This window comes from Nomascus leucogenys, chromosome 9 (genome assembly GCF_006542625.1).
Source record: "Nomascus leucogenys isolate Asia chromosome 9, Asia_NLE_v1, whole genome shotgun sequence".
Classification (NCBI taxonomy): Eukaryota; Metazoa; Chordata; class Mammalia; order Primates; family Hylobatidae; genus Nomascus; species Nomascus leucogenys.
In genome coordinates this window covers 97,640,312-97,655,930 of record NC_044389.1, presented here as the reverse complement: position 1 = coordinate 97,655,930, position 15,619 = coordinate 97,640,312, and the positions used below count along the sequence as shown (strand labels likewise).

Sequence of the window (15,619 nt, the reverse complement as noted above, 5' to 3'; positions counted from 1 at the left end):
AATTTTAACAAGAAATTCAAATAGAGCTTTTCACATTAAATATTTCTTGGGACTGGGCATGGTGGCTCACGCCTGTAATCCCAGGACTTTGGGAGGCCAAGGAAAGAGAATCGTTTGAGACCAGCCTGGGCAACACAGCAAGACCCCATCTCTACAAAAAAAAATGATACAAATAAATAAATATTTCTTCACTGAGATTTATTAGTTTGTGCCACTGAAAGGATTTGCCATTTCTTCCGTGTTGTCCAGTTTATGGGTCTAAAATTAGTCATAATATTTTCTTATTATCCTGTTAACATCTATAGCATCTGTAGTGATGCCACTTCTCTCATTTTGGAAGTTGATAGTTTGTGACTTTTCTTTTTTCCCCCCTAATTAGTCTGGTTATAGTTTTATCAATTTTATTAACCTCCTCAAAAAACTGGCTTTAGTTTCTTTTATTTTCTCTATTTGTGTCTTATTTCTCATTGATTTCCATTCTGATGTTTATTAGTGCCTTTCTTCTGTGTACTTTGGGTTTCATTTGCTACTTTTTCTAGTTTTTTAAGGTAAAAGCTGAGATCATTGATTTGAGACTTTTCTTCTTTTCTAATGTAAGTGCTATTTTATACTATAAATATCTCGGTAAATACTGCTTTAATTGCTTTCCACAAATTTTGATATGCTGTGTTTTCATTTGTATCCTATTTAAAATACTTTTCAATTTCCATTTTTATTTCTCTTTGACCCTGGAATAGTAAATTAGTTGTTATTTAGTTTCCAAATGTTAATTAGTATGTTAATTCATTTCCAAATATTTGGGGACTTTCAACTAGCCTTTTGCTATATACTTTTAATTTAACTCCATTTTAGTCAGAGAACATACTTTGTATGACTTGAATGTTTTTAGATTTATTGAGATTTGTTTTATATCCCAGACTATAATCTGTCTTAATAAATACCTCATGTACACTGGAAAATAATATATATGCAGCCTTTATTGGATGTAGTGTTCTAACGAGTTCAGTTAAATCAAGTTTGTTGTTAGTACTGTTCGTCTCTATAGCCTTACTGATTTTCCTCTACTTGTCCTCTCAATATTGAGACAGGGAAGTTAAAATTCCAACTATATGATGTAGTTGTTTATTTTTCCTTGAAATTCATCAGTTTTTGTTTCATGTACTTTGAAGCTCCGTTATTATATGCAAAAATGTATAAAATTGTTATATTCTCTGTTTTTATTTTTAAAGTGACTTTCTTATACACGTCATATAGTTGGGTCTTGTTTTTAAAAAATAGACTGACAATTCCTGCCCTTTAACTGCAGTTTAGATCTTTTGTATTTAATATAATTATTAATGACTAGGTCAAAATCTATCATCTTACTTTTGTTTTCTATTTGTCTCTTCTGTTCTTTTTTCTTCTTATCCTCATTTGCTGCCTTTTTTTGAATTATGTGAATTTTAAAAATTTTTATGTATTTCCACCATTGTCTCTCTATATCTTTTTGTTTGATTTTCCTTTGGGGGGTATTGCTCTAGAGCTTAGAGTATGCATTTTTAACTTATCATAGTCTACTTTTAAATAATATTTATACCACTGCATGTATAATGTAAGAACTCTTCCAGTATTATATTTCTATTTGTCTCCTTCTATCTTTTGTGATATTATTTTGATGTATTTTGCTTTTGCCTATGCTATAAACCCCATAATACAATTATTTTTGTTTTTAAATACATTTTAAAATGAGAAAGAAGTGTCTGTTATATTTACTCTCACACGACCATTCGGAGGATTTTCATTTTGTTTTTTAGATTCAAATCTCCAAGTGACACCATATTTCTATTGCCTGAAGAATTTTGGATTTTTGTTTGTTTGTTTGAACGTTTCTTATTGTGTAGGTTTTGCTGATGATGAGTTCTTTCAGCTTTTTTTGTATGCAGGGGATGTAGCCCCAGGACCCCCATGAGGATACCAAAATATACAGATGCTCAAGTCACTTTATTTCAACTTCATTTTGAAAAAGATTTTTGCTGGTATAAAATTCTACATTGACAATTTTTAAATTTCAGGACTTTAAAGGTACTATCCACTATCTTTTAAAAAATATTTGCAGGGCCAGGCGCGGTGGCTCACGCTTGTAATCCCAGCACTTTGGGAGGCCGAGGCAGGCGCATCACGAGGTCAGGAGATCAAGACCACGGTGAAACCCCGTCTCTACTAAAAATATATATAAAAAAAAAATAGCCGGGCGCGGTGGCGGGCGCCTGTAGTCCCAGCTACTCGGAGAGGCTGAGGCAGGAGAATGGCGTGAACCCGGAAGCCGGAGCTTGCAGTGAGCCGAGATCGCGCCACTGCACTCCAGCCTGGGCGACAGAGCGAGACTCCGTCTCAAAAAAAAAATTTGCAATTTTATTAGGAGTCTACAGTAATTCTTATCTTTATTCCTCTATATATAATGTGTCTTTTTGTTTTCTGGATGCTTTTACAATTTTATCATTATCACTGATTTTCAGTAATTTGATCATGCTGTGCCTTAGTGCCATTTTTGTTGTTATTTATTATGACTGGCGTTCACTTACAGTCTCAGATTTGTAAGAATATAGTTTTCATTAAATTTGAGAAAATTTGGGGTTTTTTTTGAGGCGGAGTTTCACTCTTGTTGCCCAGGCTGGAGTGCAATGGCGCGATCTTGGCTTGGCAGGATCTCAGCTCCCCGTAAACTCTGCCTTCCAGGGTTCAAGCAATTCTCCTGCCTCAGCCTCCCGAGTAGCTGCGATCACAGGCATGTGCCACTATGCCAGGCTAATTTTGTATTTTTAGTGGAGAGGAGGTTTCTCCATGTTGGTCAGGCTGGTATCGAACTCCTAACCTCAGGTGATCCGCCCGTCTCGGCCTCTCAAAGTGCTGGGATTACAGGTGTGAGCCACCGCTCCCAGCCCTCCCCACCCCTCTTTGTTACTTTCAATAGAACTCCAATTACCCATGTGCTATACTGCTTTATATTTTTCTATAGGTCATTGAGATTTTTTATTTTTCAGTCTTTTTCTTCTCTGTGCTTCACTCTTGTATAGTTTCTGTTGCTGTGTCTTCAGATTCACTTATTTTTACTACTGTAGTGTCTAAACTCTTATTAATTCTTTTTTTAAAATTATTTTTATTTTTATTTTTTATTTTTGAGACAGAGTCTTGCTCTGTCGCCCAGTCTGGAGTGCAGTGGCATGATCTCGACTCACTGCAAGCTCCATCTCCTAGGTTTATGCCATTCTCATGCCTCAGCCTCCTGAGTAGCTGGGACTACAGGCGCCTGCCACCGCACTCGGCTAATTTTTTTTTTTTTGTATTTTTTGTATTTTTAGTAGAGACGGGGTTTCACCGTGTTAGCCAGGATGGTCTCGATCTCCTGACCTTGTGATCCACCTGCCTCGGCCTCCCAAAGTGCTGGGATTACAGACTTGAGCCACCGTGCCCGGCTAAACTCCCATTAATTCTATCTAGTGGAAGTTTTATGTCAGATAGTGTAATTTTAATCTCTAGAATTGCCATTTGCTTCTTTTTTGATGCCTTTTATTTCTCTCCGTTATATCCATCTTTTTGTAAGCCCTTGAGCATATTGATCACAGTTAGAACTCTTTAAACATTCTTATGTTAATTCAATCATCTCTTTAATTTCCAGGTCTGTTTCCATGGACTGATTGCCCTACTGGTTGTTAGCCACATTTTCCTGCTCGTTTATGTGTTCAGTAGTATTTTATTGGAGTCTGGCCATTGAAGAATTTTATATTTTTGAGTGGATAAATATATGCATTCCTGTTAAGAGTTTCATACTTTGTTCTGCCCCTAATTTATGTTGCCCAGCTTACTTTTCAGGAGTTACTCTTGAAGCTTTTTTAGAGCAAAGGTAGAGGTAGACTTCCATGTCAGGCCACTCCCCACTACTAAGACATTAGCCTTTTGGGTATTTACTTAACACTCAGTGTATTCAACTAATTTTCTTCCTTCTGGCTTTGAGAACTGAAATGATTCCCTGACTTGTATGAACTCTTGGGATTTTTCAGAATTTGCTTCCCTGGTAATAGGTCTTTGCCTAAAAGCGCTTTGCCCAAACTTGTAGAGCTTTACCGTACCCATGACCAGATGAGCATTCAAAGCCCCAAGGGGAACACTTGTGCAGATTTCTTTCTTTTTGAGATGGAGTTTCGCTCTTGTTGCTCAGGCTGGGGTGCAATGGCATGATCTTGGCTCACTGCAACCTCTGCCTCCCGGGTTCAAGCAATTCTCCTGCCTCAGCCTCCCAAGTAGCTGGGATTACAGTCAACTGCCACCACGCCCAGCTAATTTATTTTATTTTTAGTAGAGACGGGGCTTCACTATGTTGGCCAGGCTGGTCTCGAACTCCTGATCTCAGGCAATCCACCTGCCTCGGCCTCCCGAAGTGCTGGGATTACAGGCGTGAGCCACCACACCCGGCCCCTTGTGCAGATTTCTGAAGCTCTTCCCTGCATAGCACCCTCCTAATATATTGCCCTCCAAATTCTAGTCTCTTGGCCTCCTCAAACTTTGATTTTTGTCTCTTCAATGCAATAAGACCTTTGGGTTCTTTTGGGGTCCCACCTCCCTGTGCCACAGCCTAGAAACTGATTCCAGGCAGAATGCTATTGTAATCATTAGGCTCACTGCATATGCTTCCTTTCTTCTTGAAATCATAGTCCAGTGCTGCCTGTTGTTCCATGTTTGAAATCATTCCATATATTTTGTCCAATGTCCTATTTGCTTATTGTAAAAAGATAAGTCTGGATCCTGTTATTCTCTCATGGCCAGTGATGGAGGTTTGCCATTTTAATCATAATAAATTTTATTTATTTACTGCATTTAACAAACATTTATGGAATATCTACCGTGAAGTGCCCAAAAACAGGGAAAAATGATTCAGACTAATGCTTATACAATTAAAAAGTTACAATATTGTGGTAGCTTTTAAGTACGACCCCAAAATTCTTTGACACTCTTTCCACCAAGAGGTAAATTTTATTTCCTCTTCCCTCAAGTGTAGATGCTGTGACTGCCTGTCCAAAAGAATATGACTGAAATGAGGCTGTGCTTATTTCCTAGCCCAGGTCTTAAGAAACTGGCAGTTTCCCTGCTCTTGCAATACTCAGTCGTATGCCCATCCAACACACTGAGAGGAACCAAGCAGATACGTAGGAGCTCCCATGTAGTTGTTCTGGTTGGTAACCCCAATGACTCAGCCAACTGCTAGGACCAACTGCCAGACATATAACTGAGCAAACTTTGAAATGATTGTAGCCCTGGCTGTAGTCATTCCAGCCTCTGAGCTACCCCTGCTGAGACTGTGTGGTCCTGGCTAAGTTCTAACCAAATTTCTGTTTGTAAGCAAAAGAAATGATTGTTGTTGCCCTAAGATACTAAATTTGCAATTTGCAGTGTTTTGTTGTTTTTTTTTTGAGATGGAGTTTCGCTCTTGTTGCCCAGGCTGGAGTGCAATGGTGTGATCTCGGCTCACCACAACTTCCACCTCCCATGTTCAAGCGATTCTCCTGCCTCGGCCTCCCGAGTAGCTGAGATTACAGGTATGCGCCACCATGCCCAGCTAATTTTGTATTTTTAGTAGAGACAGAGTTTCTCCATGTTGGTCAGGCTGGTTTTGAACTCCTGACCTCAGGTGATCTGCCCACCTCAGCCTCCCAAAGTGCTGGGATTACAGACGTGAGCCACTGTGCCCAGGTATAATAGACACCTGTAACACATACCATACCATTAAGTGCTATAATAGAGGTAGTCAATTAACAAATGGATTAACAAATATTTATTATGTGCCTATTACTAGTCAGGTACTGAGTCAGGAAAGGCTTTTAAGAAGCAAAATCAAAGCGGAAGTTTAGAGGAGATCTAGGACCTAAATAGAGTAAGAGCAGGAAAAGCAGATACAGTTGCTTGTTTGAAGATATAAAAAGCATGGGGGTAAATGCCACTAGTTCAGAAAGGCTAACTTAGAGGGTAGGAGAAAAAAACTGTGAAGAGATGAGTTACTGAGAGGCCAGTTCATCAAGGAGGTAATGCTAAAGAAGGGGGGTTTAATCCTGAAGGTAAGGCTACTCTGCACACTTGTAATCATACGAGTAATTTTTTATTTAATGACTATCTTCCCCATAGGCTGTACTCCAAAAAGGCTAAATCTCACCGAGCTTTTATCCCTATAATTCCAGCATCTAAAATGTTACCTGGCACACATGGGAGTTAATAAACATTTACTGAATGACTGAGTAACTGAAGAAACCCTGTAAGAATTTTAAGGAAATGATATATAATCAGATTTGTCTATTAGAAAAATCATTCTGGCAGTAAGACAGAGAATGGTTTAGAGGTAATAGCTGTATTAGCTAGCTTGGGCTGCCATAACAAAATACCAGAGTGAGTGACTTATACAACAGAAATTAATTTTCTCACCATTCTAAAGGTTGGAAGTCTGAGATCAGGGTACCAGCATGGTCAGTTTCCGGCGAGGGCTCTCTTACTGGCCTGCAGACAGCTGCCTTCTCGCCATATCCTCACATGGCAGAGAGGGAGAGACAGCAAGCAATCCAGTGTCCTTCTTATAAGGGCACTAATCCCATTAGCAAGGCCCCAGCCTCATGACCTCATCTAACTCTAATTATCTCCCAAAGATTCTGTCTCCAAATACCATCACATTGGGCATAAGGGCTTCAGCATTTGCATTTTTGAGGCTACAATTCAGTCCACAGCTGTAGGAAAGCAGAAAAGACAGCAGGAGGTGAATGTAATAACTTGCCTAAGAGATGAGGGAATAAACTAAAGTAGTGACAATGCAGTGGAAGAGGAAAGACTGAGAAATAGTAATCATTCCTACTTGGGTTGGAATTATTAAACTGTTAAAAACCTTCCTAGGATACTCCTTTTCCTGAACTCGAAAATTAAGACTTTTTCCTGTAGTAACTCTATTTGCATATCCTTTTTTTTTTTTTTTTAGACAGAGTCTCTCTCTGTAGTCTTCAAAACGTTTTAAAAACTATGGTAATACTAAAAGTGAAACTCATAGTATTTCAGTATTTTAAAGGGATAATAAGGGACGTTAACCACAAAATACAAAGCATTCCACTTATGTTTGTCTTTTAAGTTAAATATTAAAAATTTTATATTTAAAAAAATTCATTATTTATACAGCACATTAATCATCGAGACCCCCCTGCCCCCATAGCTAAAGTCGTTCTAGGTCAGAATACACGGATACTGCTCTCAATACTATTATGTATTATACCCAGTGCACACATATTGATAATCAAGGCTTGAACAGTTTGTGCCCTGGCTTATTGCTGGCAACAGAGTAATTCAGTCCGGAGTACAGAGCACGTCCAAATGCATTTTCATCAATATCTGGCTCTGATACAGCCAGTCTAAGCCACCAATATCTGGCTCAGGCACTTATGATAATGGCCCAAGGCACTGCTCAGGATCTTAAGGTAAACAATTTGTCACCTAATTCTGTCAGCCCAGCAATCAAAGCACATTTTCGAGAGGCAATGTTCTGACTTCGTATCAGTCGTGATATTTCCGAATAATTCTATACTTGTCATAATGAAACACAAGCACGCTTTTGGTATTGGCCCCTCAAAATACTAAGAAACTCGTGGTACCAACATATCATTGTTTACATTGTTGTGTTTTAACATTTTTTCTGCTTTTGAAAGAAATACATGCTCATCAAAATATTTTGACTAATAAAATGCACAAAGAACAAAAACATTGTCTAGAATCTTGCCACTCAGAGACAATCACGTCATAATATTCTCATGTATTTCCTTTCAGACTTTTAAAATTGTGGGCATTTGTAATTTTATAAGGTTTGTAACTTCCTTCTGAAAACTTATGTATTCAGATGTCTATGCAAATATCAATCTGTATTATGCACCTTAAATGGCTGTGTAGTTTTCACATCTTGTGTACTATGATTTAATTGACCAATATAAATTACAATGATCAGTTACACTTATTTAGTGCTTACTCTATGCCAGGCACTGCAATAAGCGTTTTGCTTGTACTAATTCATTTGATCCTCACAACCCTATTATTCCTGTTTCTTACGGATGAGGAAACTGAGACACCAAGAGGTGAAGCAATTTGTCCAATCACAACGTGGGACATTTTAGTGGTTGGCAATGCTTTGATCCTTCAGACAATGTTGCCACGTATACCTTTGTTCATGTTTTAAAAGAATGTCTTTAGGATTAATTTGCCGAAATGGAATTGCTGGGTCCCAAGGTTTTAAAAAGTTTGTTACATGCTTACAAATATTTCCCTTAGAAAAATTATACAGTATTTACACTTCATCCAACAGTATGTGAATGTCTGATTCCTCACATCCCTGACTCTTTGCAATTTTTTTTTTTTTGAGACGGAGTTTCGCTCCTGGGTTCAAGTGATTCCCAGCCTCAGCCTCCCGAGTAGCTGGGATTACAAGCGCGCACCACCACGCCCGGTTAATTTTTTGTTATTTTTAGTAGAGACGGGGTTTCACCATGGCCAGGCTGGTCTTGAACTCCTGACCTCAGGTGATCAACCCGCCTCGGCCTCCCAGAGTGCTGGGATTACAGGCGTGAGCCACCGCGCCCGGCCGATTCTTTGTAATTTTTACCTAAAAGACAAAACATTATCTAACTGCTATTTTAATTAGAACATTTCACTTTTAGAGGTGGGACTTCATTTTTAATCAATTTTTAAAGCACTCTTTGATTACTATGTATTAATCCTGTGTTGACATGTCAATATTAGTTTCCATGGTACATTTGGAGGTGCCGTAATTTGGGGGATAATTTCCATAATTTCAAATTATGTACAAGATGAGCTTACTAAATTTGTTCCAAGTGGGACGCAAAATCTCTAGTAGCTGCTCCTTAAAACTTCTCCATGACACAGAGAATAATTTTTATTGGTTAACTAAACTTATAAGTAAAATAATTAAATCAACATTTTGGGTTGCTAGGAATCACTCACTGATCAACTTCTAGCTCCAGTTTTTTTCTGTTTTCTTTTTTTTGCTCAGTCTAGGGAGCCTATCTTGGGCTGTGAAAGACATGTCACCAACCATCACAGCTGCTGAGTGACTGCACGGTTAGTCAGTAGGTGCCAACGCCCTACTAGAAGAGCTGTCTGCAGATTCCGAAGCCGGGCGTTCAGGGACTCCCGGGAAGGAGCCAGCGTTACCTCAGCCTCTCCGAGGGAGCCGCGCGCCCTGAACACTCCCTTCGTGGGATTCAGGCCAATCCGTTCAGCTCCCATGACTTCATCCGAGCAAGTTTGTCACCTCACACAGCGAATTAAACTGTTTACCTAGAAGATGATCCAAAGGAATTTCCATTTCCTTCCAGAGGGGATAAAAGGTTATGATAACCGAGAGAGCGAGAGGAAAAAAGGGGCACGGCTCGATCCAAACTCAACCTGCTTTCTTTCTCCTGGGTCTCCCAGTCACTCCTGGGGTTGTTAGTAGGCTTCAGCACGCCTGAAGGACCCTGTCCTCCGGAGACTCCTAGCCAAGGGAAAAGCAGAAGACACAAGTACTAATTCCACTCTTCTGTGTGACTAATTAAAAGAGGAGTCAGGCAGAGGGGACTCCTTCTTCAGTCTTTACCGACGGGGCAGGCTCGGGGCAGCTTTGAGACAGGCAGCGCCGAGGTCGCCCAGATTCCCGACAAGCTCCCCGCGGGGGCTTCCTCGGCTCCTTGCTGTTGCCGCCGCCGCCGCCGCCGCTGCTGCCGCGGTTGCTGGGGTTGGGTGAGAGGAGGAGCTGTCGCGGACCCTGTAGAGTCAGTCTCTGTTGCTCTTTTTGCCTGAGGAGTCTTCCTTCCTACGTCGAACCCTGACTCCCGTGCTGTCGAGGGGGAGTCCCCGCGGACACCTCGGCACGCAGTGGAGATGCCTCTCTTTGCCACCAATCCCTTCGATCAGGATGTTGGTAAGTGTTTTTGCCTCTCCCTGCCCATTCCTCACCGGACTGCACGCTCACTCTCTGCCAGCCCCTGCCTGCATTCAGGACCCTCGGGCCAGGGCCGAGGAAGAGTTCGCTCTTCCCCTTTCCTGAGGTTCCTTCCTTCAGAGCTGGGAGGAGGTTGAGGGCTTGGCGCATCCTCTTTGAAAGAAATGGGACTCATCCTGTGAAATGGGCCTTGAGCTAGGACTGTAGGTTGCCAAAGAACTGCTGAAGGGGTTGGTGTAAAGGGCCTGGGAGGAGCAGCTGGTGTAGCATCTGGTGCAGGGACTGTGCTTCTGGAAGAACAGCGAAGGGCTTAAGGCGTATCTTGGCTACATTAGGATTGTAAACCCTACACCAAAAGTGCTTGCCTAGACAAATAAATGTTGAGCGTCTGGAACTGGCAGAATGTTTTAGGTAAGGTTCCTTAGAGGGTTTTAAAATCTTTTATAACGGTAACTGAAGGAGGGAGCTCTGGTTAAGGGTAGACTCTTAAAAATGTGGGGAGCGATGAAGATGAAATACTTGGCAACGACTGAAACTGAATTGAGGACCTGAGCCTCTGGGATGTCTCTCTTAGGCTAGGTCTCTGCACTTTAAAAGGTGTAAAGAAGTGTGGAAGAAGTTGTTGAATCTGGAAAGAGTTTTAAATGCTACATTTTTGTTGTTTTCTGAATCACTGGTGTTAGACACTGATCATGTCAATTCAATAGGTTTGCTTGTTTTTTATTTTATTTTACTTTTTTCTGACTTGAAGATAATGATTATGGGAATTTGAGTTTCCAGGGAGAGAATTTTGGTTTAATTTGAACGCACGTAGGAACTACCTTGGCACACAAGTGTGGAATGAAAGCAAGACAAACAGCATTTCCAAATCCCTTATGGCAGAATGTAATCATTACTGTGAATAAGGACAACCTTATGAAGTTACTTTATACGTCTTTGTGTATTTTAATTATGAAAGGTGGATGTTGAATTTTGCTTAACTCTTCCTAAAAGCAGGTCACTGAAACTTGGAGGTTTATGTAAGAGTAGAAAAAGCTTCACTCCTTACCTCCACCACTTCGCAACTCACAGTGAAATCATAGGCAAGTTAAATTCTTTGAGTTCCAGTGTTCTTGTCTTTAAAGAGGGGAAAACATATCATTACGTTCTGCAGTTAAATGATATGTCTAGAGGGCCTGCTACAGTATGGTAGGCACTTACTAGGTGCTACCTTTTTTGTTCCACCTTAAATGAGTGTCCTGAATCTTAGCAGTGGACGGAACCTTGGAGATCACCGATTATGCTTAATGAATTGGAAAATTACATTTAATTTAATAAGCAGTTAGCACATACTAAAGGACACAGCGGCTCAGTGACATAAGAGATACAGTGATGAGCAAGGCCTAGTTGCTGTTCTCAAGCAGTTTTACATCTCACTACATGAATCTCTAGGGGAAATACTTAAAACAGCTTCTTAATACTTGCTTCTTCTGTTTACAGCACCTTTGTCTAGTTTTCTTGGTCCTGTATAATTTAGCTAGCAACTACCGAGTCATCTTTATAGTCTACTGACTTTGTGAACACGTATTTGCACTGGATTCAGGTAAATTTCTTAATGTCAAACCCGTTCCTAGTACCTGTACCACCCAGTTCAAACACAGGCACCTTCTTGCCTTTATGCTTTCGTCCTATGCTTACGCTTTCTTTTATCTTTCAACATATCCTTATGTGTTAAGGCCAACTCAGAATCCAACTCGTTATACCTGAATCATTTCCTGATTACTGTAGCAAAGGGTTTCTCAGTAGCAACGTTATTGACGGTTTGGATCAGATAAATATCTTTGTCATAGGAGTTTGTCCGGTGCAATAGGTGTTCAGCCTTATCCCTGGCCTTTATCCACTAGATGCCAGTGACACCCAGCCCCCACTCATGACTTTAGAAGTCTCAGGACATTGCTAAATGCCCCCTGGAAGGACAAAATACCTCCCAGTTCAGAACCGCTGCACTAGTCCAGTCTAATTTCCACTTTCTTAGAAAATTCTCTAACTTATTTTAGCATTTTTGCCTTTACCAAATTATTTAGCATTAAAGATAGTTATATACTGTATTTTCCTCCTTAATGAGTGGTTGCTACATAGGAGGTGTTTAATAAATGTTCGTTGAGTTGAGAATGTGTCAGTTGAGCCTGCTAGACAGTATACTTCTTCAATGTAGCAACATTGTTTTGCTCCAGAAAAGCTTACTTTTTAAAGTTGCTCAGGTTTTGGTATTGGACCAATTCTCTTCTCACAATCCTTGTATTGAAATATTACAAAAGGTTTATCTAAGAAGACCCCTCAGAGATTCCCAGTACATAATCCTTGCACAGAGTCCAGTAGACTCCTATATTATTTTTTAATAGTATAACATATAGAATACAGTGTATAGAGTACACTTAACAATTTTTTCTTTCACCATATCTACCAATAAGTATGTCATAACATTAAAGTAACTCATTTGATACAATTATTTATCACTTAACACTTTATATATTTGCAGGTCTTCAAAATTGTCTTCAGTCTTAATCTGAAGCTGAATCAGAAATTCACTGACTGATTTATATAATATAACTTTTTATAAAGAGACACAATGCTGTTGATAGCTTTTCCCTTGGAAGAAACACCGAAAGATGTTACTAGAATGTGAGCTCTGTGAGGACAGGGATTTTTATTTGATTTGTTCACTGCTGTATCCCTAGCTGTAGACCAGTGTTTGGCATGCTAAAGAACTTTCAGTTAACATTTATGGAATAAATGAATCTCATTTTTGACATTATTATTCAAGCGTTGAATTTAGAAGAAACATAAGATAACTTATTTCATCAAGTTTTTATTTCAGAGTCTCTAGTGACTTCCACCTTGCCAAATCCAATGGTCACTTTCTAGTCCATTTCTTTGTTGATCTCTTAAGCATTCCTCTTTGATATACAGTCCTTTACTCATGGGATTTCAGGACACCAAACTTTTTCTCATTTTCTACTTAGCTCCTTTTAAGTTTTTTTGCTTCTCCTTTTTGCAGCTTCTAAAAGTTGAGTGCCCTGGGGCTCAGTTCTGGAGCCTCTTCTTTCCTTCCACTTTTTTTTTTTCCCTTTGAGTATTAGGAAGCAATTTAGCTTAGTGTTAAGAATTCAGACTCTGGGGCCACACTGCTTGGATTCAATCCCAGGTTTGCTGCCTACCGGCAGTGTGATTTTTGGGCTAGTTGCTTAGATACTCTGTGTCTCAGTTTCCTTATCTTTAATATGGAATATAAGAGTAATAATAGTTCTTACCTTAGAGAGTTGTTAAGAGGGTTGAGTTAATATTTGTAAAGCACTTAGAAAAATTTCTGTACTTTTTATTTAGTAAGATTTTAAAAAGAACCTCATGTAATTTCTTAGCTTTAAATACCTAGCGTATTCTGGTGACTCCTGGATTTATGTTCTTACTCTCAGCCTCTTGCCTGAGCTCTCGACCTAGATATCCATCTCCTTACTGAGCATCTACATTTGGATTCTGCTTAGAGTCTAAAAACAAGCATTCAAAAACTCAATTCTTAGTTCTTTGCCCAAACCTGCTCATTCCTTCATCCTTGCTCTTCTCAGTAGACAACATGATTACTGTTTCCTGTCAGTGGGCTCTAATGTCTAGCTGTATCATTGATTCTTCTTATTTCTTCACACTTCACATTCATCCTATCAGCGAGATATTTTGGTTATACTTTAAAAACATATCCAGAATCTCATTGAGAGGTGAAACTAGCTGGACTTCCTGGGTCAAGTGGGGACTTGGAGAACTTTTTGGTCTTACAAGGGGATTGTAAAATGCACCAATCAGTGCTCTGTAAATACGCACCAATCAGTGCTGTGTAGCTAGCTAGAGGTTTGTAAAATGCACCAATCAGTGCTCTGTAGCTAGCTAGAGGTTTTTAAAATGGACCAATTAGCACTCTGTAAAATGAACCAATCAGCGGGCCATGGGCAGGGACAGATAAGGGAATAAAAGCTGGCCACCCCAGCCAGGAGCAGCAACCAGTTTGGGTCCCCTTCCATGCTGTGGAAGCTTTGTTCTTTCACTCTGCATAATCAATTTTGCTGCTGCTCACTCTTTGGGTCCGTGCCACCTTTAAGAGCTGTAACACTCACCACAAAGGTCCGTAGCTTCATTCTTGAAGTCAGCGAGACCACAAACCCACTAGAGGGAACAAACTCTGGACACATCATCACCTTTTTCTGTCTCACCATTCTTACCTTACTTCAGTCATTGTTGTCTCTCATAGTCAGTGGCAAGAGCCTTCTGGTAGGTTTCTTTGTCACCACTCTTGCCTCTACAGTCAGTTCTCATTTACAAAGGTCAGTGATCTTTTAAAAATGTTACCTGCTCAGAGGTCTCTGGTAGCTTCCTATCCTACTTAAAGGGAAATGCAAATTTTTTTACCGTGGCTCACAATATGGCTCCTTCCTGTGTGTCTGATATGATTATGATCTCCAAACTCACTCTCTTGAATTCCAGGCTTCCTAAATCTGAACGCTCCAAGCTCATTCCAGCCTCTGTAGCTATATGGTACTCTTTGCCTGGGATACTCCTCACCCAGTTATTTGAAGGTCTGGATGTTTATCACACCCATTCAGGACTGTTCAAATGTCATTTTCTAAGAGAGGCTTTCCCTAATAATCTTCTGTAAAAAGTGTCCTTCTTGGGCTGAATGCAGTGGCTCACGCCCGTAACCCCTACGCTTTGGGAGGCTGAGGCAGGAGGATTCCTTGAGGCCAGGAATTGGAGACCAATCTGGGCAACATAATGAGACCCTGTCTCTACAAACAATAAAAAAGTTAGCTGGCATGTTGGTATGCCTGTAGTCCCAGTTACTTGGGATGCTGAATCCAGAGGATTGGTTGAGCTCGGGAGGTCAAGGCTACAGTGAGCTATGACTGCACTCTTGCCTGGGCAAGAGGGTGAGACCCTGTCTTTAAAAAAATAAATAAATAAAATTAAAAAAAATGCATCTTTACCCTCTCACTCTGTTTCTTTGTTCCTTTTTTTTCTTTATAGTACTTAGTGACCTGACATTAATTGATTGATTATCTTTTGTGTGGAATGTAAACTCCATCAAGATGAGAACTTTTCATTTTTTTCCCCTAATACTTTAGGGATAGTGTCTGGTACATAGAAAGCACTCAAGAATTATTTATCAAATAGTGAATTATTGGTATTTTTCTAGAACATTAGTCTTGTATTTCTATTTGGTGTTCTTTTTTCCCTCCAAAACAAATTCGTCTGTCAGAAAACTGAAGTTATCTTTCTCAGTCTGACTCTTCATTCATTATTTGGTAACATTTTTGTTTGTTTTTAAATCTTTTTTACGTTAATGTAGATGGGGTTTTGCCATGTTGGCCAGGCTGGTCTCGAACTCCTAGCCTCAAGTGATCTGCCTGCGTCAGCCTCCCAAAGTGCTGGGATTACAGATGTGAGGCACCCGGGCCCAGCCAATTTGGTAATATTTTAGTGTTGTAGTTATCTTGACTTGAAACCCAAGAGGCATCTTTGAATCATTTCCCTGCCTCTGCTAAATCATCATATGTGTTTGTTTCTATAATAGAATATTTGTGTTCCCAGTCAGACTGCTTTGGGCCG

General features: G+C 40.0%; 1 protein-coding gene across 2 annotated transcripts in view; it reads left to right on the top strand.

Annotated features, from left to right (window-relative positions):
• Nucleotides 1-9,722: 9,722 nt before the first annotated feature.
• The window catches only part of STAM (signal transducing adaptor molecule), a 73,498-nt gene continuing 67,601 nt past the window's right edge, over nt 9,723-15,619 (top strand). The window contains exon 1 of one of the 2 annotated variants that reach the window (XM_003257686.4): nt 9,723-9,967. In XM_003257686.4, the coding sequence (XP_003257734.1) occupies nt 9,928-9,967 (40 nt within the window). In that variant the 5' untranslated portion in view covers nt 9,723-9,927. The remainder of the gene's footprint in view (nt 9,968-15,619) is intronic. The other variant, XM_030819237.1, reaches the window with a different exon arrangement.